We start from the raw sequence: 27,196 nt of genomic DNA, 5'->3' as shown, positions 1-27,196 counted from the left end.
TAAGAAGGGTCTCCCCCCTCCCACCCCAATAGGGATGGACGTGAGCAAAGGCAGCATAGGAAAGAAGAGATTGTGCTCTCAGGTCAGGCACTACTCCTGAACCCATCTATCATGAAAGTGGGGTTCCCTTTCCTCCTCCCCCGACCCCCAAAGAAAGAGGCAGCCACGTAAGAGTCATTCAAAGAGACAGCTTTATTTTGTGTACGAGAAAAGAAGAGAAAGGCACAGAAAAATGATACAGATTATTTTCTACTCATGGAGTAACAGAGCATCCATACTCCCCAAAAGCCTTTAGAACCCCAACACTTTTGTGATCTCATAAATACATACTCTCCCCAATTCCTATCCTCTCTATCCAACTCATATTCCTTTCCTTTCCAATTAGCCCTTAATGGCAATGATAAACATCTGGATGCTCCAGGTGGATAAGGAGAGAAAGAAGGGGCTCCTATGTGACCCCAAGACTCTTTTTACAATCTTCTGCCACCCCATTCCCCGGACTACCTTTTTCTGGTCTTAAAAAAGAGGACTTACTGTGTGTCCCATAAATCTCTAGGAGCCGCAACTGACACCTTACAACAATTGCTTATTATCTGCATTGTTCGTCAAAAATATTTAATTTTTTTAAACCAAAAGAAATTATAAAAGTACCCACTTTTGGTATTTTTTCAGCATTATCGCCTGTCCATATGGTCCTTCCGAGTAGAAAACTGGACCCTATGCACCCCATTTTAGACCATCCTCATTCCAAGCAGGGGCACCACCCAGGGCCTTTAAAATAATGTATGGACATTCTGTTTTAGGTGTAAATAAGGTGATCTTGCAGCCTACAGCTTTCATCATCATCATCTTCTATCTCTCCAAAATGAGATCCTGTATTTCTCCCATTTGTAGCCTCAAGGACAAGACAGCCTTCATAATCATAAACATCCCCTCAAACCTAGATATAGATTTGTTAGCCAATATGATGCTCCCCTATATTATATATTCCTGAAATGCCAGGAGGGCTCAGTGAAAGCATGTGCCATGTCCACAGGAGGACCAAAATTCCCATCACAGTCGGGACGGTGCACCTCCGGCCACCACTATCGTCTCTCCTGTAATATAGTCGGCATCTGGCGAACAAAGGAAGGAAACTATGCCGGAACAGTCGGATGGTACTCCAATCCTGAGAGGGGGAAAAGAAAAGAAAAAAAAGTTCTCCAAGAGTTTAGAGTAAAGAGAATAGCATCTAGGGGCTCACAGACTGGGTTCATATGGAACAATAAATCAGGTTTCTGGGAGAATCCTGATTTATGTTTGAGACATTCCAAGTGAATCCTGGTTTACTACGATCAAACCATTCTAGGAGAATGCTGATTTAGGTGTGTTATCAAAGGCTTTCATGACCAGAATTACTAGGTTGCTGTGAGTTTTCCGGGCTGTATGGCTATGTTCCAGAAGCATTCTCTCCTGTTGTTTTGCCCACATCTATGGCAGGCATCCTCAGAACCTCACATCCTCACAAGGATCTCACAACCTCTGAAGATGCCTGCCATAGATGTGGGCAAAATGTCAGGAGAGAATGCTTCTGGAACATGGCCATACAGCCCGGAAAACTCCCAGCAACATAATGAGTTTGGACAAGACACTAACCCCACCTGGAATCGTTTAGCAACTTGTACCAGAAAGAGATCCCACATAGCCGTGAACACAATCTGTTCACAGTAAACCAGAAATTCCCAGAATTTTTGTGTAGATACAGCCTAAAGTGGGAGCGAATTCAGGAAAAGGAATGGAGAAATCACAGCTGTCTAGACAAGGCCAGGGATGGACAGTTGACTCATGTTTCATTTTGTTCTTATCTTGAGGCATAGTCATCCATCTATCTTCCAAGGCCTGATTTGCATTTACACTGTAGAATTAACACAGTCTGATACTATTTTAACTACCATGGCTCAATGTTATGGAATCCTGAGAACTGTAGTTTTACAGGTCTTCACCCTTCTCTGGCAAAAAAATGCTAGGACCTTACAAAATTATAACTTCCATTATTCCAAAGCACAGAGCCATGGCAGTTAAAGTGATGTCAAGCTGCATTAATTCTAAAGTGTAGATGCACCCCTGGAGGACTGGCACATGAGCAGTTGTCCTTACAAACATGGAGTGCAAACAAGGAGGAACGAAGGTGGAGTGTGTCTGTACACATATTGCAATTTAATCAGCTTGCACAACTCTCTAATGGAAACAGAGAATTCCCAATCTAGCTTCATAATTCTTTTTTTTTCACTTGCCACATCTGAAAAATATGTTCTCCCTAGAAATTAAAAAAGGTTGACCACAGAATCACACTGCAGATGTATTATCTCTAGCCATTTTCTAAGCCCTCTAGCATAATTCAGCAGTAGGCGTCTGTTGGAGATTGTCACATTGGAGGGTCTAGAAATGCTAGGGGGGTGTTCTATATAGGCATTTTCTAGGTCCTCAGGCATGATTGTACGGTATCTTTCCACTGGATGCTGACCAGAGTCAGGTTGAAGGACCTAGCAATGCTAAAGGCATATTCTCCCTAAAGATTTTCCAGGTCCTCCAATACAATTCTGTAGTACACTTCCATCGGAAATTGTCCATTTTGTAGTTTTATGTTCCTACTGCAAGTCCCAGATCGCATCCTCCACAGATACGGAATTCAGCACTGTACAGATTTAGCTAAACATCCAAAGCTTATTCAGATTAAGAATAGGGTCCCTCAGTGTCAGCACTGTCACTTTCAAGGGTTATGAGCTTCAATTGGAGACAGCAATGCAAGGAAACATGGGTCCCATTCATCAATGGGCCACTGACCCTTCTAGCTTCACTCAGCTAAATCATCACAGAAGAAATTCCATGGAAGCCACACTTGGACGGCAAGGTGGCATGGAGACAAGGTTACCTTTGGATCCTCAAGGACTCCATTGTTTTTTCCAGCGTGGCTTCGTCTTCCCTTAACTGAAATGAGAACATGCTTGTCAGTTTGTTATCAATAGAAGAATTGTCACTCTTATTGCACCAAACCTCTAAGAGTGCATCTATATTGTATACTGAAATGAGAACGTGATTGTCAGTTAGGAGCCTCCGGTGGCCTAGGGGATAAAAACTTCGTGACTTGAAGGTTGGGTTGCTGACCTGAAGGCTGCCAGGTTCGAATCCCACCCGGGGAGAGCGCGGATGAGCTCCCTCTTTCAGCTCCAGCTCCATGCGGGGACATGAGAGAAGCCTCCCACAAGGATGGTAAAACATCAAAACATCCGGGTATCCCCTGGGCAACGTCCTTGCAGACGGCCAATTCTCTCACTCCAGAAGCAACTCCGGTTGCTCGTGACATGAAAAAAATTGTCAGTTTGTTTGCAATTCTTGTATCTTCATCAATACAAGAATTACCACCTCAATTGCAACAAACCTCTAAAGGTGCATCTACATTGTAGTTTGAAAGCACATTAACTTTCAAGGCTCAATGTTACAGAATCATGGGAGCTGTAGTTTGATGAGGCATGTGCACTTTGTTAGAGAAGACCTTGTAAAACTACAACTCCCATGGTTCCAAACCATTGAGCCATGAGACTTAAAGTGCTGCCAAACCCTGTTAACTGTACAGTGTAGATGCAACCACAGAAGTTGCTCCATGCAATGGTCTCAATGGAAGGCCAACGCTTCACAACAACAAGCCGTAACTCTTTGCGCCTTTCCTCCAACTTCTGGAACTCACCGCTAAGCTGAACTTGGTTTCGATCAAGCCGGGGGCCAGGCAGTTGATGCGTATTTTTCGGGAGCTCAGTTCAGGGACAAAGTTACGTACGAGGCCCAGAAGAGCAGTCTTGCTGACGTTGTAGGGACCCAAACCCTAGAAAGGAGTGAATACAATTGGCTTTAATGTTTCCCCAACCTGAGTTCTTATGGACTACATCACCCATCATTCCCTGAGTTATTTTAGGCCTCAATCTTCAAGCCACAAACTGTTGCAATAATGATAATTATACTCCCCAGCCAACTACACCACTGGTCTAAAAAATAAATGCGCATTTAGCCTCCCAAGACTAAAGGCCACCAATAAACCAATCCTTTAAAAAATGCATCCAGCATCCTTTTAAAGCCATTTCAACTGGTGGCCACGATACCACTACATCTTGTGGCAATGAGTAGCAGAAAAAGTAACTTCTTCTGGAGCTTCTACTAAACGATGGTCGTATCATCTTTGCTTCCTGAAGGTTCAATGTACCCAACCTTTGTTTTATGCACAAAATGATCGGAAGCATTTGGTATTAAATTACCTTCAGGCTATGTATATAGGGTGTATATGAAACATAAATTAGGCCTCATCTACACTGCTATATAAAATCCAGATTATCTCCTTTGAACTGGATTATATGGAAGGGTAAATCCAGCCTGAATTTCATATTTAGACCAGGTGATGGAGTTCCTCAAAATGGGAGGCATAGGATCACTAGAGGAGGAAAAAAGCAACCAACTCACCGGAAAAGGGGAATAGGCTGCAATGGAGGAGACCAGGACAATAGCACCACCTCTGTAAGGACAGGAAGGGAGGAAAGGAGAGAATTTAGTTGGACTGCACTGCCTCTGTCCTTCCTTCTTTTTCTTTTCTTTTCCTTTTTGCATATCCTTCTTCCCCGCCCCCTTTTTTTTCTCTATTCCTTACAGATCCCTGCCCACATTATTATAGGTTACGAAACATCAATGGAACATGGCTTTCTAGTGAGCCTTTTTGCATCCGGCTCAAAAATATTTGGGAAAACTTATTCCAAAAACCAAACTTTTTACCACATGTCGCGCATGGTGATGATGATGATGATGTTTATTTATACTCCACTTTTTCTCTCCACAAGGAGACTCAAAGCAGCTATGCTGATGTCTAGACATATGCTTTTAACTGCATGTGCTTTTATTGCCATTCTCCCTACAACTGACCCTCAACATTAGCAGGTTTAACTTTTATGGATTTCATTAATACAATCTCTAGAAATCCCTAGCTCTTCCAGTTCGACTTCCAGTACGACGCGATAGATAACTTCGAACGGAAGCTGACCACAGAGTTGTTCTGGAGGACCTAGAGAGAGCATCTACATAATAATAATATAATAATCATAAAACTTTATTTCTAGACCGCCCTCTCTCTCCAGAGGGACTCAGGGCGGTTAACATACATATAAACTGCAAACATTCAATGCCACAATTTCTTCATGAATATCAAAAGTATAAAATGACAATAACATACACATTATAATAAAAATTCCACATTAGAAAAACAATAAATTTAAACATGACAGACAGTAAAAACATTATTGCAAAGAATGAGCGTATACCACTTTTTACAGAGGTTCTGTGCCCGCTAATTCTTGTGTATGTGGGGGGCTGACTGTGATTTAATTACAATTATTATTATTATTTTATATTATATTTACTTCTATCCCACTTTATCTCTCTAAAAAGAGACCCAAAACAATACAATATATAATGCCCGTTTCTCTGAAACAGACACGCAAAGGCTGACAGCAAAAGTTAGTCTAGCAACAAACATTTGCCCTAGACCGAACAGAGACAGGTCAGGAAAGAAGGAAGGTATGCAAGAAGAACTTCATGGTTATCCAGCAAAGAACAGACAAAAGCTGGTTCTGGAACTGTTTTAGCAAATCTGCAAAAATAACGACAAAAATGCCCATCTTGTGCACTCACCCTCTTTTCTCCATATGAGGCACCACCGATTGAACCAGCATGGCAGCAGCTTTGACATTGATATCTAGAATCTGCAAATACAGAAGCAAGTAAAGGGGAGACCTGCTTCAAAAATGGGTGACTTGCAGCCCATTCACTCCTTCGGCATACCCACACTGGAGAATTAACACAGTTTGATTACACTTTAGCTGCGTAGATCAATGCTATGGAATCCTGAGATTGGTAGTTTTATAAGGTACTTAGCCTTCTCTGTCAAAGTGTTGATGCCAAACCAAACTACAATTCCCAAGATTCCACGATTAAACCATGGCAATTCAAGTGCACTGACTCTACAGCATAGAGGCAACTTCTTGTCACTTTTGCTGTCAAGAGTTTTTCCTTGGGAAATGATTAAATAGTACCAGGAAACAAACACCTCCAAAGAGTTTTCTGTGCTTGAAACATGGAGACCTATCAGCAGTCAGAGGATATAACAATAGGCTAGGGAAAGTTTCATTTTTTAGATTCCAGATTCCAGAAACCTCCAACAGTGTGCCCATGCTCTTGGAGGACTTTAGGACTTATGGTAAAAAAACCTACCTGACTTGAGCCTTAAGGAGATACAGATAACAACAACAACAACAACAATAATATCACCAAGTTCAATGTATTATTATGGTTGCTGTTGTTATATTAATGTATCATTATCATCATCATCATCGTTACCTTGTCCCAGACCTCTCCTGGTGTGTCAAGGATGGAGCCAAAATAGGGGTTCACAGCTGCATTAGACACCAAAATGTCAATCCCTCCATGGCGCTCAACAGCCTAAAAGCAAAGCAATGACAGCAACATTAGGTATTTTTAGCAAAAAAAACTGACAATATTACAATCTTAAGTCTTCACTAATGTAAAGATAATCTTCAATTCCAGGCATAAGCCCTGGCAGAAGGAAACAAAACAGTTTGGCGAAAGATCTTTAGATAATGATGGCTGGAAAGGTGAAAAACCAGTGCTGCCCTAAATGGGGTCCAACCTTTCCTGACTCGGTATGACTTTTGCTACCACAGCTCAATGCTATGAGAAACCTAGGAGGTGTAGTTTTAACAGGTCTTTTGCATTTTCTGCCAAAAGAGTACTAGTGCACCAAACGACAACTCCCAGGATGGCCTAGCATTGAGCCATGGCAGTTCAAGTGGTGCCAATGTGCATTCATCCTACAGTGCAGATGCAGCCCATGGTGCCAAAGACACTCCGTTCTCACCGTCTCAATCAGACGTTTCCTGTCTTCGGCTTTGCCCACATGGCACACCAATCCCGACACGCTGAGATTCTCTGTTTGCAGCTCGGCCACGGCCCGGTCCACGTTGGCTTTTTTCCGGCTGCTCAGAACCACGTGAGCACCATCTTGGGCCAGGCGGCGAGCAATCGCAAAGCCAATTCTAGAAAGACATGGGCAAGGAAAAAAAGAACCAACATTAAATATAGAATATATGGAACCTGCTCCATGGGATTCAGGTGGAGTCTCCTTCTCTGGAGCTTTTTAAACAGAGGCTAGATGACCATCTGTTGGTGGTGATCTGACTGGGAATCCTGCCTAGAAGAATGGGTTTGGATTGGATGGCCCTTGGGGTCTCTTCCAACTCTATGATCTGAAATCAATCTGTTTGCAATAGGACTAGAGGACCCATCCTTTCCAGAGGTTGTAAGACAGCAACACCCATCACACTTAGCTGGGGTGATGATGGGAGTTGTAGTCACACAATCTCTTGAGGCAGGTTCTCCATACCTGGTGCCGAAGTGGTAGAAACCAAAAACCTAACTTACTATTACCCAAACCAATAACAATAACAATGTCAGTTTATACATTTAAAATAATAGAGGAGGAAAGGTCATCATTCTGACATCTAACAATTCATTATCCAAAGGAGATGAGAAAGGGGAAAGATATGGAAACACATAAAAACATAGGAATAATGTATATATTTTTTATTTATAATAATTTATTTAGAGCTGCTTTGAATTTCGATCAAGAGGAAAAAGCAGGGTAATGATGATGATGATGATAACTGAAGGGATCACAAGCTTGAAAAAGTTACAGAAAATGAATACGTCAAACTACTCTGGGACTCCCAAATCCAGACTGACAGAGTTTTGGAGCCAATACTCCTGACCTCATGATTGTGTTAAAAACATAGTATGGATCATCGATGCTGCAATCCCAGGTAACAGCAGGATTGAGGAGAAGCAACTGGAAAAGCTGACACGATATGAGGATTTAAAGATCGAACTGCAAAGACTCTGGCACAAGCCAGTAAAGGTGATCCCAGTGGTGATTGGCACACTGGGTGCAGTGCCTAAATACCTTGGCCAGCACTTGGAAACAATCGGCGCTGACAAAATTACCACTTGTCAGTTGCAAAAGGTCACCCTACTTGGACCTGCACACATTATTCGCCGATACATCACATAGTCCTAGACAATTGGGAAGTGTCCGACGTGATCCAATACAACTTCCAGCATAGTGATCTTGTTTGCTGTATACTAATCTTGTTGTGTATCTAATAATAATAATAATAATAATAATAATAATAATAATAATAATAATAATAATAGCCATTTGTTTAGAGCAGGCTAGGACACATCATTTTAAAACGTGGGATTAAAGAATGAGGGGGGAAAGTTAGTATCCTGAAAGTTCCTCAGATTCCTCAAACAAGGAAATTTTTAGAATAATTTAAGGGAATAGAGCTGGAAATAGCTTAAGTCAATGGAGCTGGATGATCCCAAAACATTGATATATCCACTTATGCAAGCAGAAAGATGGTTATGTGAAAAGACTAATTCATCACTTGTTAACTTTTCAAGGAGCACTCCCTTATCCAAAATGCTTGGAAGCGGAAGTATTTTGGATATTTTTCGACTTTGGCACACTTGTATTAGCATCTACATACGTAATGAGATATCTTGAAAATGGGACTCAAGACTAAACATTAAATTCATCTATGTTTCATTGGGGTGCATCTACACAATAGAATTAAAGAAGTTTGAGACTGCTTTAACTGCCATGACTCTATGATATAGAACTTTAGGATTTGTAGTTTGGTGGGGCACCAGCACTCTTTGGCAGAGAAACCTAAAGAGTTTGTCAAACCAAGAGCCATATAGCCACACAGCCATATAACCCAGACTATCAAGGCAAATAATCCACAATATCTGAGGCAATCTGAGATCTGGAATATCTGAGTCCACACTGCCATATAATCCAGTTCAATGTGGATGTTATACAGCTGTGTGGAAGGGGCCTACAATTCCCAGAATTCCATAGCCATGGGACTTTAAAATGATGCCAAACTGTGTTAATTCTACAGTGTAGATATCCTCCCTGGATATCGTTTGGGGTTTTTTCAAATGAATCCCAAGATAAGGTGTGCATGAAATACTATGAGAATTAACAAGACTTGATGTTTTTAAATCTGCTTACCCGTCAAAACACAAAGCAGAGCCGGATCAAAATTTGGAAGAATACGTAAAGACTTTTAATCTGATACTTTGGAGGTTTCGACACTCAAATCTGAACTCCAAAAGCTTGAAATCTTTAGTGAGAAACGCAAGGGGCTCTAATTTAGGAACAAAAAGAAACCGCTTGCGACAAGCTCCAAGAATCAAAAGCTGAGATTATCTGGTGGTTTAACTTGAGCTGCAGATTAGCCCCAAGGCCTCTGTTTTATGCCTCCCCCTGAGCCAACGCTCTGCTTTTTCCATCCTGCGGAAGCCATAGAGAGCGCATCCACACTATAAAACGAATGCAGTGTGATACCACTTTAACAGCGATGGCCCTATGCTAAGGTATGGAACCATGAGCGTTTTACAACGGCTTGAGTCTTCTCTTTCAGATACTGCATTATAATGCAGCTAATACATATCACATTTAGTTGTGGCAGTTAAAGTGGTGTCAAACTGCATTACTTTTGACAGTGTAGATTTGTCCAAAAGTCAGTCCTCCAAGTGTTTTGGACTTCAACTCCCACAATTCCTTTTGCCTTTTGTAGATGCACCCAGCAAAAGCAAAGAGTGCCTCAGGTGGAATGCAAAGTGCTTGAGTCTTTGGAAAGCTGTGAATTTTATGGGCTGTTCCAGAAGCATTCTCTCCTGATGTTTCACCCACATCTATGGCAGGCCTCCTCAGAGGTTGTGAGGTCTGTTGGAAACTAGGCAAATGGGATTTATCTGTGGAATAATACATAAAATTTGTAAACTGTTCCCGGGGAAGGAGGGAGAAAAAGGGGGCAAAATGTAAACATGTGTTATCAATGGAAAATGTTCTGAATGCTTGTATAATTTGATGTAGCACTTTTTACAATAAATATATATATTTAACGAAAAAGGAAACTAGGCACGTGGAGTTTATATACCTGTGGAATAATGTCCAGGGTCTTGCAGGGTGGGAGAAAGAACTCTTCTTGAGGCAAGTGTGATTGTTGCAATTGATTACCTTGATTAGCATTGAAAAGCCTTGCAGCTTCAAAGTCTGGCTGCTTCCTGCCTGGGGGAAAATCCTTTGTTGGGAGGTGTTAGCTGGCCCTGATTGTTTCTTGTCTGGAATCTTCTCTTGCTTGAGTCTTCTCTGCTGTGGCCTCACTATGCTACAAATACCAACATTCCATAGCATTGAGCCATGGTAGCTAAAGTGGGTTCAAACCACATTACTTTAACAGTGCAGGGAAGAAGTCAAGAGTACCTCTGGGGGACTACTGAGTAATTTTAACCACAAGACAATTGTAAACGGGACTCACCCTTCAGTGGAGGCAGTGACCACGGCTACCTTATTGGCAAGGCGGCTTTTGGAGTCGGTGGCATTCATCCTGACGAAGCGGCTCATGGCTTGCCTGGCCTGAGGGATGGCAGCAAAGGAAGAGAAAGCTCGAGGAAACATCGCCTCTGGTTCAGTCCTCTTTTTGCACTCTGCTCTGCAGGGCAAGGAGCAATTGCAATTGATCCAGCAGTGATTACAACCCAGGCCTTGCATCATCACTTCCCCATTAGCAGGCACTGTGCCCTCTCCTCCAATTTTGTCAAAGTGCCGGGGTCATCTACACTGTGGAATTAATGCAGTTTGACTCCACTTGAACCGCCAGGGCTCAATACTATGCAATGTTGGGGAGCCCCAGAATTCCTCGACTCATGGGAGTTGCAGTTTTACAAGGTCTTTAGCCTTCTCTGCAGCTCCCAAGATTCTGTAGCATTGAGCCATGGCAGTTCAATACCGGTAGGTATCTTTAATAGAAATACAGTAGAGTCTCGCTTATCCAACATAAACGGGCAGGCAGAACGTTGGATAAGTGAAAATGTTGGATAATAAGGAGGGATTAAGGAAAAACCTATTAAACGTCAAATTATGTTATGATTTTACAAATTACGCACCAAAACATCATGTTTTACAACAAATTGACAGAAAAAGCAGTTCAGTAACGGTAACGTTATGTAGTGACTACTGTACAGTAGAGTCTCACTTATCCAAGCTAAATGGGCCGGCAGAACCTTGGATAAGCGAACATCTTGGATAATAAGGAGGGATTAAGGAAAAGCCTATTAAACATCAAATTAGGTTACGATTTTACAAATTAAGCACCAAAACATCATGTTATACAACAAATTTGACAGAAAAAGTAGTTCAATACGCAGGAATGTTATGTTGTAATTACTGTATTTACAAATTTAGCACCAAAATATCACAATATATTGAAAACATTGACTACAAAAATGCATTGGATAATCCAGAACCTTGGCTAAGCGAGTCTTGGATTAGTGTGACTCTACTGTATTTACAAATTTAGCACCAAAACATCACAATATATTGAAAACATTGACTACAAAAGCATGGACTACTAAAAGGCAAACTGTGTCGGATAATACAGAATGTTGGGTAAGTGAAGGTTGGATAAGCGAGACTCTACTGTATGTATATTTATATAATGTTTACAATGGTTTATGTGTTTTAATTATGCTGTAACTTGCCTCGAGCCATGTAAGAAATAAAATAATAATCATAATAATTATTATAATGGGTTGCTGTGAGTTTTCCGGGCTTTATGGCCATGTTCTAGAAGCATTCTCTCCTGACATTTCGCCCACTACTACGGCAGGCATCCTTAGAGGTTGTGAGGTCTTCCCCAAATCCTTGGTCGTTGCAAAGATTTGCAAAGTCATGCCAGACTTTGGAAAAGTTACTTTCTTGGGACTACAGTTCCCAGAACTCTAGCATGCCCTTAAGCTGCACCATGCCAAAGAGATGCAACACCACAACCTTGCAAATAGGCTTTGAGGACTACAATTCCCAGAACTGTACCAATAAGAGGGGGATTCTGGTCATTGTAGTCCAAAAGTGATTTCACCCCAAAGTTTTGGCATTGCATTCTGCACCCTTTCCTACTTATTTTTTAATTCTTGATTTTAATTCTCCTGTCTTTTTCCTCTCTTCCTCTGCATCGATATTTCAGCAGCAAGATATACCCCCCACCATGGAACCCCGAAAACATCTCACCCAAAAAATGTGTAGCAATTCGTTCAAAGCAGGAAGTCAAGCAAGGAGAGGATGCAGCCAAGCGAAGAAGGGCTCACGACTGCCCTCTGGTGGCCAGCGCTGGGTTTTCTCCAAAAGGAGGCGGGAACGGGAGGAGAAGCCTGGCGGTTCCAGGCCTCGCGAGACTTCCCTTCCCCATTGGAGCTGGTTTATCAAGGACGTGATCTTAAATACCAAGGCTGTTGCAACCCTGGATGAGTCCCTGCTCAATGATAGTTCCATTCCCGAAAAAATATAACTATTTCCCCCCCCTTTGCAGGTCTAAAATCAATGCAGTTTGGTTCACTGCTAGTGAATCCTGGGAGTTATAGTTTCCCAAGGTCTGCCCAGTGTGATTTGGTGAGTTTGTTTGCCCTCCTTTTTTTGGTGCATGAAGAGTGAATGCATTTTTATGATACTTTAATACTATGGACATCTTGGGAGTTGTCGCATTCCAAGGCAGCCACTGCAAAAGATGGTTTTGAGAGCAGCCAGGCTTTGAAGCTGCAAGGCTATTCAATGCTAATCAAACTGGACAATTGCAGCATCCACACTTGCCCCAGGCAGTTCTTTCTGTCTGCAATTCCCCAGTTTTCTGTTGTTTTTTATTTACTGTCTTGATTCTAGAGTTTTTTTTTTAATACAGTAGAGTCTCACTCATCCAACATAAATGGGCCGGCAGAACATTGGATAAGCGAATATGTTGGATAATAAGGAGAGATTAAGGAAAAGCCTATTAAACATCAAATTAGGTTATGATTTTACAAATTAAGCACCAAAACATCATGTTATACAACAAATTTGACAGAAAAAGTAGTTCAATACACATTAATGCTATGTAGTAATTACGGTAGAGTCTCACTTATCCAACACTCGCTTATCCAATGTTCTGGATTATCCAATGCATTTTTGTAGTCAATGTTTTCAATACATCGTAATATTTTGGTGCTAAATGTGTAAATACAGTAATTACTACTTAGCATTACTGCGTATTGAACTACTTTTTCTGTCAAATTTGTTGTATAGCATGATGTTTTGTTGCTTAATTTGTAAAATCCTAACCTATTTTGATGTTTAATAGGCATTTCCTTAATCCCGCCTTATTATCCAACATATTCGCTTATCCAATGTTCTGGTGGCCCGTTTATGTTGGATAAGTGAGACTCTACTATGCTGTATTTACGAATTTAGCACCTAAATATCACAATGCATTGAAAACATTGACTATAAAAATGCGTTGGATAATCCAGAACATTGGATAAGTGAAACTCTACTGTACTGGTAGCCAGATTTTGTTCATTTTCATGGTTTCCTCCTTTCATTTGAAATATATATATATTTAATACATTTATATCCCGCCCTTCTCACCCCGAAGGGGACTTAGAGCGGCTTACAAATCAAATTTACATTCAATATTATATTATTAGCATAGCACAATACTGGCAATAAATTACTATCGTGTACTATATTAATATATTGTAATATTATTAGTAATATTACATGTAATATATAATATATAATTGATATTATATTGTATTATTATTATATTGTATTACAAAATAATATTATATTACATGCAATATGTACAATATATGCATATATTAAATAAGAGGTGACGTAAAACCAAAAACTAATTTTTTTGATGTCGTGTGCTTTCAATTCATTGCAGTCTCAGGGCAAATCTCTCAAAGGCCATGTTCCAGAAGCATTCTCTCCTGAGTTTCGTCCTCATCTATGGCAGGCATCCTCAGAGGTGTGAGGTGTGTTAGAAACTAGGCAAGTGGGGTTTATATATCTATGGAATGATATCCAGAATGAGAGAAAGAACTTTTGTCTGACTGAGGCAAATCTGAATGTTGCAAATGACCAGATTGATTAAGATTGAATGGCCTTGCAGCCTTTGCTGGCCCTGATTGTTCCTGCAATTCCTGTTTTCTGAAAGGTGCAGCTGGTTAGTAGCCAGCTGCAATAAATCACTATGATCAAGAGGTCATGAGTTCAAAGCCAGCCCATGTCAGAGTGAGCACTCGACCATTAAAAAAATAGCCCTGCTCGTTGTTGATCTAAGCAACCTGAAAGACAGTCCCATCTATCAGGTAGGAAATTTAGGTACCACTTATGCGGGAGGCTAATTTAACTACTGTATATACTCGAGTATAAGCCTAGTTTTTCAGCCCTTTTTTAAAGACTGAAAAAGTTCCCCTCTGCTTATACTCGGGTGAGGGTCCTGGTTGGCTTATATTTGGGTCTGCTTATACTCGAGAATATATGGTACATTTATTATTTTTCTCTGTTATTATTGGCATTATTACATTTATTATTTTTCTCTATTATTGTTGCTACTATTACATTTATTTTAATATATTTTTTATTATTAATACATTTATTATTTCACTCTGCTCTTATTATTATTATTATTGCATTTATTATTTACTCTGTTTATTATTACTTGTATTATTTTCTTGTATTTATTATTATTGTTGCATGTATTATTTTACTCTGTTATTATTAAAAGGATACATAAGCACATTTACATTGAAGAAGATGAGAATAATGATTTGATCAGAGTTGGACAGTCTTATCTTAAATTTGAGCTTTATGTAAATATTCAAAAACATTTAACCTACTGATGCCTCAATTAATGTATTATCTATTTTTATCTAATGTAATAGATAGAGTCAATGTTTTCCCAGTTTTTTGGGGTAAAATTAGGTTCCTGGGCTTATATTTGGGTCGGCTTATACTGGAGTATACAATTTACGACATTATAAAAATCGTCCAGCAGCATTTGGAATGAGGAAGTATCCATTAAGGACTCAGGGTCACAGTGGATGGTGGAGCAGCTGCTCCTCCTGTGGCCGGAATCGAGCATACCCTTAGTAAGCTGGAAGCTGGAGAAGGTTAAATAGCCTCTGTGTCTCTGTCTCTATGATCATATGGCATTGAATGTTTGCCATGTATGTGTACATTGCGATCCGCCCTGAGTCCCCTTCGGGTGAGAAGGGCGGAATATAAATATTGTAAATAGATAAATAAATAAATATGTACTGTCCTGATTCTAGAGGTTTTTTTTTAATACTGGTCACCAGATTTTGTTCATTTTCATGGTTTCCTCCTTTCTATTGAGATTGTCCACATGCCTCTGGATTTCAACGGCTTCTCTGTGTAGTCTGACATGGTGGTTGTTAGAGTGGTCCAACAATCAGGGCCAGTTAAAATCTCCCAACAAAGGATTCCTCCAAGCAGGAAACAGCCAGGCTTTGAAGCTGCAAGGCCATTCAGTGCTAATCAAGCTGGCCAATTGCAGCATTGCCTCCAACAGACAAGAGTTTTTTCACCCACCCTGGACATCATTCCACAGATCTATAAACCCTGCTTGCCTAGACCTCACAACCTTTGAGGATGCCTGCCATAGATGTGGTTGAAACGTTAGGAGAGAATGCTTCTGGAACATGGCCATACAGCCTGGAAAATTCACAAAAAACCAGTCATTTGGTGAGTTTGCACTCTTTGGAATGGATATACACTGTAGAATTATTACAGTTTGACACTTCTTGAACTGCCAAGGCTCAGCACTATGGAATCTGGGAATTCTATAAAAAAATTTTTGCAAGGTTTTGTGCCTTCTCTGCCAAGCAATGCTGGTTTCTCAGCAAACTACAAATCCCATGAGTCCATAGCATTGAGCCAGGGCAGTTAAAGGGGTGTCAAACTGCACTAATTCTACAGTATAGAGATGCACCCAATGATTGGTATGAAGAGCAAGGTTTGAATCACTGGCTCAGGAATGCAAACCCATTGGGTGACTTGGGTCAGTCACACTCTCTCAGCCTCAGAGTGAGGCCAAAGCTAAAGCTCTTCTGAATACATCATGTTTTAATGTTTGCATAGTCATATATTTTACATTGTGTGGTCATAGTTTTAATGTAAGCCACTGAGTCTCCTTCGGGAGAGATAAAGCGGGGTATAAATAAACTTGATGATGATGATGATGATGATGATGATGATGATGAGAAGAAGAAGAAGAAGAACAACAACAACTGTGAAGAAGAAGAAGAAGAAGAAGAAGAAGAAGAAGAAGAACAACAACAACAACAACTGTGTTGTCGAAGGCTTTCATGGCCGGAATCACTGGGTTGCTATTCTCTCCTTTCGTTTTGCCCACATCTGTGGCAGGCATCCTCAGAGGTTGTGAGGTCTGTTGGAAATGAGGCAAGTGGGGTTTATATATATATGTGGAATAATGTCCAGGGTGAGAGAAAGGACTCTTGTCTGTTGGAGGCAAGTGTGAATATTGCAATTTGGCTACCTTGATTAACATTGATAAGCCTTGCAGCTTCAAAGCCTGGCTGTTTCCTTCCTGGGGGAATTCTTTGTTGGACCACTCTAACAACCACCATGTCAGACTACACACAAAAACCTCTAAAACCAGGACAGTAAGTAAAGAACACTACTTAGAAAACAGGAATTCCAGACGTGAATCAATCAGGGCCAGCTAACACCTCTCAACAAAGTATTCCCCCAGGCAGGAAGCAGATAAACTTTGAAACTGCAAGACCATTAAATACAAATCAAGGTGATCAATTGCAACATTCACGCTTGCCTCTTACAGACCTCACAACCTCTGAGAATGCCTGCCATAGATGTGGGCGAAATATCAGGAGAGAATGCTTCTGGAACATGGCCATACAGCCCGGAAAACTCACAGCAACCCAATAATAAAACTCTTTGATAGATTTGCCCTAAGACGGCAATGAATTGAAAGCACGCAACGACATCAGAAAAAAAATGAGTTGTTGGTTTTTACATCACATTTTGTTTTGATATATATAGAATATATAAATAATGTCCTGCAATTTTTCAAGCCGGATTTGGCTGAATCCCTTCTTTGAATTCATGCTGTAAGCTGCCTCCGGTCTTCCATTCAGAGAAAGGAGGAGTGTGGGATAAATAATACATTTATCACGAGTGAGTCACCGTTTGCCCCAATTTTACGGTATTGCAAATCGGCAAAGTTTCCCCTTAAATTGGGGAAAACGAAATACGGCTCTGCAGGGCATTGCCTTCCGAAGATCAAAATGTTGAGCCCAAATTGGGAGAACGACCAAAACATAGCAAAATTAATTTCATCAGGGAGAAATGTACTCTGGCTTGAAAATAGTCCATGCAAAAGAAACCTAGGAGTCATTACAGGCCGCAAGCTGAACAAGAGCCAACAGTGTGATGCAGCAGCTACAAAGGCCAATGCCATTCTAGGCAGCATCAATTGGAGGATTGTGCCTATATCAAGCATAGGAAAACATTGGCCCTCCAGGTGTTTTGGACCCCACAGACCTCACAACCTCTGAGGATACCTGCCATGGATGTGGGCGAAACGTCAGGAGAGAATGCTTCTGGTCATGAAAACCTTCGTCAACAGAATTAATGCAGTTTGACACCACTTCAACCGTCATGGCTTGATGTTATGGAATCCTGGAAGTTGCAGTTTTCCAAGGCTGGATCCTCACCAAATTACAATTTCCATGATTCCAATAGCATTGAACCATAGCAGTTGAATTAGTATTAAACTGCAGTAATTCTGCAGTGTAGACGCACCCTGTGTGGTGTTATTTTTCCTCATTAACAACCTCTGCCATCTTGATGACACTTGGGTTTTGTTGTATTTTTTTTTTCATGGACTGTTTCATCCTGTGGTTTATGGTAATTAGAATTATTTAACCTTGTTATCAAATAACATCAGATAAGCAGGATTTTATTAAAAATCAGCCACTAGGGGTCACTGTAGGACACACACAGCTCCTTTCTGGGGAGGACAATGGGTGCTTCCCAATGGTTTAGATTTTATTTATTTCGTGTCAAAAGCATTGCATAATAAATACATTTAAAATGATGAAATAAAGGAAATCACAATGGTTTAGATAAGGTTGGGCATCCTTTATATGGAATTCTGAAATTAAAATTACTCAAAACCATCCATGTAGGTGGCTAAGACGGTGACACTTTTTCTTTCTTCCATGTCCCCAAACTTTTTTTTGCATGCACAAAATCATTGGAAAATATTGTTACTTTCAGGTGTATATGAAAATTAAGTACCGTATATACTTGAGTATAAGCCGACCCGAATATAAGTCGAGGCACCTAATTTTACCACAAAAAAACCTGGGAAAACATTGACTCCAGTATAAGCCGAGGGTGGTTAATTTCAGAAATAAAAATAGATACCAATAAAATTACATTAATTGAGGCATCAGTAGGTTAAATGTTCTTGAATATTTACATAAAGCTCAAATTTAAGATAAGACTGTCCAACTCTGATCAAATCATTATTCTCATCTTCTTCAATGTAATTGTGCTTATGTATCCTTTTAATAATAATAGAGTAAAATAATACATGTAATAATAATAAATACAGGAAAATAATACATGTAATAATAAATAGAGTAAAATAATAAATGCAATAATAATAAGATCAGAGTGAAATAATAAATGTATTAATAATAATAAAAAATAGAGTAAAATAAATATAATAGTACAGTAGAGTTTCACTTATCCAACATAAACGGGCCAGCAGAACGTTGGATAAGCGAATATGTTGGATAATAAGGAGAAATGAAGGAGAAGCCTATTAAACATCAAATTAGGTTATGATTTTACAAATTAAGCACCAAAACATCATGTTATACAACAAATTTGACAGAAAAAGTAGTTCAATATGCAGTAATGCTACGTAGTAATTACTGTATTTATGAATTTAGCACCAATATATCACGATATATTGAAAACATTGACTACAAAAATGCGTTGGATAATCCAGAACGTTGGATAAGCGAATGTTGGATAAGTGAGACTCTACTGTAGCAACAATAATAGAGAAAAATAATAAATGTAATAATACTAATAATAATAGAGAAAAATAATAAATGTACCATATATTCTCGAGTATAAGCTGACCCAAATATAATCCAACCAGGATCCTCATCCGAGTATAAGCCGAAGGGGGGCTTTTTCAGTCTTTAAAAAAGGGCTGAAAAACTAGGCTTATACTCGAGTATATACAGTATTTTACTTATTTATCATGTCAGAAGCGAATTGAGGATGCAGTTATAATATATTTAAAGTCACAAACAAAGTTAAAAACTTGGCATTTTACTAGATTTTCTTTAATCAGAAGCTGGCCACTTGGAGTATCTCTGGTGTTGCTGTGAGAAGGTTCTCTGTTGTGCATGTGGCAGGGCTCAGGCTGCATTGGAGTCAGTGGTCTGTGGTTTGCTCTTCTCCACACTCCACTTTGTAGTCTCATTTCTTAAGGTTGGCTCTGCATCTCATGCCAGAGCGCAGTCTGTTCAGTGCCTTCCAAATCACCCAGTCTTTTGTGTTCCTAGGAGGGAGTTTCTCATCTGGTATCACCCATCGGGTTTTAGCCTGCCTCTTTTGGACTCTTGCTTGCTGAGGTGTTCCTGCGAGTATCTCTGTAGATCTTAGGAAGCTGTTTCTTGATTTAAGGCGTGGGCATGCTGGCTGATATCCGAACAGAGGATGGGCCAGAGATGTCACAGCCTTGATCCTTTCATTACAGGCTGCTACTTCCCAACGAATATCAGGTGGTGCAATATCGTCTAAACAGTATAATTTCTCCAGTGATGTATGGCATAGACATCCTGAGATGATGTGACATGTCTCATTAAGAGCCACATCCACTCTTTTAACGTGGTGAGATGTATCCCGTACTGGGCATGCGTATTCAGCAGCAGAGTAGCAAAGCGCAAGGGCAGATGCCTTCACTGTGTCTGGTTGTGATCCCCAGGTTGTGCCAGTCAGCTTTCATGTGATATTATTTCTAGCACCCACTTTTTGTTTAATATTCAAGCAGTGCTTCTTATAAGTCAGAGCATGGTCCAGAGGTGAGAGGATCCCTCTTGTCCTTCGCTGAACGGAGCATGTGTTGGATTTTCTTGGTGGGTCTGGAGATAGTTTGTAGTTTGTGCTTCTTCATCAGTTTGCCTATGTGGTTAGTGGTTCTCTTGATGTATGGCAAGAACACCTTTCCTCTGGGTGGATCTTTGTCTTGACTCTCCTGGCTTGTTCTTGGCCTTACAGCTCTTCTGATGTCCATGGTGGAATATCCATTGGCCTGTAGAGCCCAGTTTAGGTGGTTGAGTTCACCTTGGAGGAAGTGAGGTTCGCAGATTCTTTGTGCACGGAGCTTTGATTGTGCTTCTTTTTTGACTTGGGTGATGGTTGGAGTTTTCATGAAGGTATCTATCCGTGTGTGTAGGTTTTCTGTAAACTGTGTGGCCCAATTGTTGATTGGGTTTGCGGATGACCAGAACATCTAGAAATGGCAGTTTTACTTCCTTTTCTTTTTCCATGGTGAATTGGATGTTTGGGTGGATGCTGTTCATGTGGTCCAGGAACTTGCTGAGTTCCTCTTCCCCATGGCTCCAAATGGTGATGGTGTCATCAACATATCTGAACCATATACAGTAGAGTCTCACTTATCCAAGCTAAACGTGCCGGCAGAAGCTTGGATGAGCGAATATCTTGGATAATAAGGACAGATTAAGAAAAAGCCTATTAAACATCAAATTAGATTATGATTTTACAAATTAAGCACCAAAACATCATGTTATACAACAAATTTGACAGAAAAAGTAGTTCAATACGCAGTAATGTTATGTTGTAATTACTGTAATGTATGAGGATACCCCATCTTTCCCCCTTTGCCATATGAGAAGGAGAACCCTTGCTTTGGGTCCCAATTAAGAGGAAAAGAGGGAATAATAATCATCATCATCATCATCATCATCATCATCATCAACACGCTCTTCTCACTGGGGAATATTTTCTTTCTCCAAAGACCCCCCAAATGTATGAGGGCCCTCCATCTTTCCCTTTTTGCCATATGATAAGGAGAACCCTTGCTTTTGGGTTTCAAGAGAGGAAAAGAGGGAATAATAATAATAATAATAATAATAATAATAATAATAATAATAATAATAATAATAATCAGCATGCTCTTCTCACTGGGGAATATTTGCTTTCTCCAAAGACCCCTCAAACTTATGAGGACACCCCAACTTTCCCCTCTTGTCCTATGAGAAGGAAAACCCTTGCTTTGGAGTATAGGGCTTTCATGGGGACTTTTGTTTTTGTTTTCAGATTTTATTTTTATTTATTTATTTTGTGGGGACTTCTCTTAATTTTCTCGCTGGCTCGTGTTTAGCACTGATGGCCGAGCTTAACGAAATATACTACATTTAATTTGATGAATTTCCGCAATAATTGTAATTGGTTTTTAAATGTTTTTAATGCTTAACATTTATTTAGATCTTTTATTCTGGATGCTGTTATGTTGTAATTACTGTATTTGCGAATTTAGCACCAAAATATCATGATATATTGAAAACATTGACTACAAAAATGCCTTGGATCATCCAGAACCTTGGATAAGCGAGTCTTGGATAAGTGAGACTCTACTGTAGTTGGCTTTTTTGGTGCTGTTTCTAGGGCTTGTTTTTCAAAGTGTTCCATATAGAAATTTGCTACTACTGGGCTGAGAGGGCTTCCCATGGCCACTCCACCTTTCTGTTCATAGAATCCTTTGTCCCACTGAAAGTAGCCAGTGGTGAGGCAATGGTGAAACAGGGCTTTGATGTCTTCTGGGAAGTTTTGTTTGATTAGTGTGATAGTGTCAGTTACCAGGACCTTAGTAAATAGGGACACCACATCAAAGCTGATCAGGATGTCCTTGGTGCCTAGCTTGAGGTTGCTGATTTTTTCTATGAAGAAGCTTGAATCTGTTAAGAATGATGGGAGTTGAAGTCCAACACACCTGGAGGGCCCAAGTTTGCCCATGCCTGGTCTCAATGCTCCCAATTGTGGTGATGATGATGATGAGGAGGAGGAGGAAGAGGAGGAGGAGGAGAGTTGAAAAGAGAGGGAGGTAAATAATTCAAATCCTCCTTCCCTTCATCTGGGAGAGAGGATGAAAGTGGGAAAGGTCTCGGCCCCCAAGGACCTCGCAGCCAGAAATCCTCCCAATTATGGCAGGGAGTGGGAGGAAAGGGAAGATGAAAAGAGACTGGGGGGATAATAATCTGAACCTCCTTCCCTGCATCTGGGGGAAGAGGATGAAAGTGGGGAAAGGTCTCTGCCCCAAGGACCTGACAGCCAGAGCGGTGGCAGGGAGGCGGAGGAAAAGGAAAGATGAAAAGAGAAGGAGGTCAATAATTCATTCCCCTTTCTATTTATCTGGGAGCGATGGAAGCGGAGAGGGGGACACTCCAAAGGGCTTTTCTGCCTCTGTGGTGGGGTTTTTTTCATTGAAAAACTGCAAGTCACTTCTGGTGTGAGAGAATTGGCCGTCTGCAAGGACGTTGCCCAGGAGACGCCCGGATGTTCTATGTGGGTGGCCATCTGTCGGGGGTGCTTTGAATGCGATTTCCTGCTTCTTAGGAGGGGGTTGGACTGGATGGCCCGTGAGGTCTCTTCCAATTCTACTATTCTATGATTCTATTCTATGATTCTATGTGGGAGGCTTCTCTCATGTCCCCGCATTTATTTATTTATTTGCAATATTTATATCCCACCCTTCTCACCCCGAAGGGGACTAAGGGTGGCTTACAAGTTATATGTACATACACTAAATTATATTATTAGCATAGCACAATATAAGCATTATATATTGCTATATTGTACTATAGTACTATATTGCAATATTATTAGTAATATTACATGTAATCTATAATATATAATTATAATAGTGTATTATTATTATATTGTATTATATTATATTATCAATACAGTAGAGTCTCACTTATCCAACATAAATAGGCCAGCAGAACGTTGGATAAGCGAATATGTTGGATAATAAGGAGAGATTAAGAAAAAGCCTATTAAACATAAAATAGGTTATGATTTTACAAATTAAGCACCAAAACATCATGTTATACAACAAATTTGACAGAAAAAGTAGTTCATTACACATTAATGCTATGTAGTAATTACTGTATTTACGAATTTAGCACCAAAATATTACAATGCATTGAAAACATTGATTACAAAAATGCGTTGGATAATCCAGAATGTTGGATAAGTGAGACTCTACTGTATTATATGTATATACAATATATTATATTATTAGCATAGCACAATATAAGCTTTATATATTGCTATATTGTACTATACCACTATATTGCAATATTATTAGTAATATTACATGTAATATATAATTATAATAGTGTGTTATTATTATATTGTATTACATTATAATATTATCAATATTATATGTATATGCAATATATTACATTATTATTAGCATAGCACAATATAAGCATTATATATCGCTATGTTGTACTATACCATTATATTGCAGTACTATTAGTAATATTAAATGTAACATGTAATATACAATTATAATAGTGTATTATTATAATAATATTGTATTACATTAAAATATTATCAATATTATATATATATATATATACACAATATATTAGTATAGCATAATATTAGCATGGGAAGCTGGAGCTGACAGACAGGAGCTCACCCCGCTCCCCAGATTCGAACAGCTGACCTTTCGGTCCGTCCGCAGTCTTGCAAGCACGGGGGTTTAATCCATTGCACTACTGGGGGGGGCTCTTTGTTGTGCACTAGTACAATGACAATAACACTATTGTAATATACAGTAGAGTCTCACTTATCCAACATTCGCTTAGCCAACGTTCTGGATTATCCAACGCATTTTTGTAGTCAATATTTTCAATACATTGTGATATTTTGGTGCTAAATTCGTAAATACAGTAATTACTACATAGCATTACTGCATATTGAACTACTTTTTCTGACAAATTTGTTGTATAACATGATGTTTCTGGTGCTTAATTTGTAAAATCATAACCTAATTTGGTGTTTAATAGGCTTCTCCTTAATCTCTCCTTATTATCCAACATATTAGCTTATCCACGGTCTGCCGGCCCGTTTATGTTGGATAAGTGAGACTCTACTGTACAATATTGTATAATATTGTATATATAATATACAATAATTTATAATGATATAATATATTGTATATACATATAATATTGATACTGTGATCTATATATATAAAAGAGTGATGGCATCACGGCAATTCACAAAACAACAAAAGTACAGGCCCCCCAACCTCAAAATTTGACAACACAACCCATCATCCACGCCTCAAGGTTGATACAACAAAAAGAAAAGAAAAATAAAGTCCTAATTAGAGGGAGAGCAATAATTTTTTTAATCCAATTGTTGCCAGTTTAGAGGGCTAATCTCTGCCCACTTGGTTGCCTAGCAACCAAGGGACAGCCAGGTTTCAGTTAGGGGACTGGCAGATTTAGGCCTCATTTAGACTTCTTCCACAGATTATCTAATTTGCATTGGATTATATGGCAGTGTAGACTCAAGGCCTTTCCACACAGCTATATAACCCATTTAGAATCTTATATTATCTGCTTTGCACTGGATTATCTTGACTCCACACTGCCATATAATCCACTTCAGTGTGCATTTTATACAGCTGTGAAGAAGGGGCCTCATATAATCCAGTTCTAAGCAGATAATTTAAGATTATCAATATACATTAGAGTCTCACTTATCCAACGTAAACAGGCCGGCAGGATAAGTGAGTATGTTGGATAATAAGAAGGGATTCAGGAAAAGCCAATTAAACATCAAATTAGGTAATCGTTATACAAATTAAGCACCAAAACATCATATTATACAACAAATTTGACAGAAAAAGTAGTTCCATGCGCAGTAATGCTATGTAGTATTTACAGTAGAGTCTCACTTATCCAACACTCGCTTATCCAACGTTCTGGATTATCCAACGCATTTTTGTAGTCAATGCTTTCAATATATCGTGATATTTTGGTGCTAAATTCATAAATACAGTAATTACTATATAGCATTACTCTGTACTGAACTACTTTTCTGATAAATTTGTTGTCTAACATGATGTTTTGGTGCTTAATTTGTAAAATCATAACTTAATTTGATGTTTAATAGGGTTATCCTTAATTCCTCATTATCCAACATATTCGCTTATCCAACGTTCTGCCGGCCCGTTTATGTTGGATAAGTGAGACTCTACTGTACTGTATTTACAAATTTACCACTAAAATATCACAATGAATTTAAAACACTGACTACAAAAACATTGATTATGAAAAGGCAGACTGCGTTGGATAATCCAGAACATTGTATAAGCGAATGTTGGATAAGTGAGATTCTTCTTTAATATGAAATAATTACTGGGATAGAATAATGCAGAACAATATAATCTCTAAAACCAGGACAGTAAAACCAGGAATTCCACACAGGAAACAATTGGGGCCAGCTAACACCTCCCAACAAAGTATTCCCATCATCAAAGTCTGGCAAATCCTGTTTTCTCAGGGCCACAGACAGTAGAAGCACATAAAATATCGCAAACAACACCACTCTGAAAACAAGGGAATTCCAGACAGGAAACAATCAGGGCCAGCTAACACCTCCCAACAAAGTATTCCCATCATCAAAGTCTGGAAAATCCTCTGTTTTCTCAGGGCCACAGACAGTAGAAGCACATAAAATATCGCAAACAACACCACTCTGAAAACAAGGGAATTCCAGACAGGAAACAATCAGGGCCAGCTAACACCTCCCAACAAAAAATTCACTCAGGGAGGAAACAGCCAGGCTTTAAAGTTGCAAGGCCATTACATCCTAATCATTTTTCCTAATTGCAGCATTCATACTTGCCTCCAACAAACAAAAAAAACCAATCAGAAATATTGTATATTCACAACCTTTAGGAAATAATATCCCCTGATGGCGCAGCGTGTTAAAGCGCTGAGCTGCTGAACTTCTGGACCGAAAGGCCACAGGTTTGAATTGGGGGAGCGGAGAGAGCCCCCACTGTTAGCCCCAGCTTCTGCCAACCCAGAAGTTCAAAAACATGCAAATGTGAGTGCATCAATAGGTACTGCTCCGGCAAGAAGGTAACACCGCTCCATGTAGTCATCCCACATGACCTTGGAGGAGTCTATGGACAACGCCGGCTCTTCGGCTTAGAAATGGAGATGAGCACCAACCTCCAGAGTCAGACACGACTGGACTTAACGTCAGGGGAAAACCTTTACCTTTACCCTAATAATATAATATATTGTATGTACATATAATTTGTAAGCCGCTCTGAGTCCCCTTCGGGGTGAGAAGGGCGGGATATAAATGTAGTAAATAAATTTTAAAAACAAAATTCGTGTCAGGAGCAACCGGAGTTGCTTCTGCAGTGAGAGAATTGTCCGTCTGCAAGGACGTTGCCCAGGGGACGCCCGGATGTTTTGATGTTTTACCATCCTTGCGGGAGGCTTCTCTCATGTCCCTGCATGGAGCTGGAGCTGATAAAGGGAGCTCATCCGCGCTTTCCCCGGGTGGGATTCGAACCTGGCAGCCTTCAGGTCAGCAACCCAACCTTCAAGTTACAAGGCTTTAATCCCCTAGGCCATCGGAGGCTCCTAAAAATAAATAAATAATAAATATTCTATTGATTCTATTGACATACCTGAAAAATAGGCTCCTAGTGATAAAATCTTTTAATGCCCCTGCTCCACTTTCCCTCCTCGTCCTCTGTCTGGCTAGAGGAATTTTAGCAGCATAAGCATTGAGGAGAAAGATGAAGGTGGGATGTAGAAACACAGAATTTCAGCATAAAAATACAATGAGAAAGAAAGGAATTCTATTTCAACCCGTCACCCGATAGCTATGTATGCTTGCCTACAACAGACGGTGAATCCAGAATCTCTGTAGTGGTGCTAATGGTGTGGGTCCAGATTCCAGACTGAGTGGCTTTCAAAGCAAAGCAGTTAGATTTTTTTATATATATCTCTGGGAGGGAGAAAAGGGGAAGAAGGAGGAGGAGGAGGTGGGGCAGAGGGAGGG

The 27,196-nt window shown here is 39.8% G+C and overlaps 1 protein-coding gene across 5 annotated transcripts; it reads right to left on the bottom strand.

Annotated features, from left to right (window-relative positions):
- Nucleotides 1–174: 174 nt before the first annotated feature.
- LOC100553479 (dehydrogenase/reductase SDR family member 4) lies at nt 175–27,189 on the bottom strand. 5 transcript variants are annotated; one of them, XM_062984219.1, is made up of 9 exons: nt 27,036–27,189; nt 10,482–10,579; nt 6,950–7,127; nt 6,412–6,513; nt 5,707–5,777; nt 4,489–4,540; nt 3,725–3,859; nt 2,912–2,967; nt 175–1,168 (listed from the first exon to the last, which is right to left on the bottom strand). In XM_062984219.1, exons 2-9 carry the CDS (start codon nt 10,565–10,567, stop codon nt 1,054–1,056), a joined length of 795 nt encoding a protein of 264 aa, XP_062840289.1. In that variant the 5' UTR covers nt 10,568–10,579; nt 27,036–27,189; the 3' UTR covers nt 175–1,053. The 5 variants fall into 5 exon arrangements, with proteins under 5 accessions (XP_062840289.1, XP_062840290.1, XP_008121546.1 ...); XM_062984220.1 differs by lacking the exon at nt 27,036–27,189 and adding an exon at nt 26,820–26,959 and having other exon boundaries at nt 10,482–10,655; XM_008123339.3 differs by lacking the exon at nt 27,036–27,189 and adding an exon at nt 12,230–12,343 and having other exon boundaries at nt 10,482–10,655.
- Between the last annotated feature and the right edge of the window lie 7 nt (nt 27,190–27,196).

This window comes from Anolis carolinensis, chromosome 6, assembly GCF_035594765.1.
Source record: "Anolis carolinensis isolate JA03-04 chromosome 6, rAnoCar3.1.pri, whole genome shotgun sequence".
NCBI classification, from domain to species: Eukaryota; Metazoa; Chordata; class Lepidosauria; order Squamata; family Dactyloidae; genus Anolis; species Anolis carolinensis.
The sequence above is the reverse complement of the archived record's forward strand: the minus strand, read 5'-3'. Positions and strand labels throughout refer to the sequence as shown.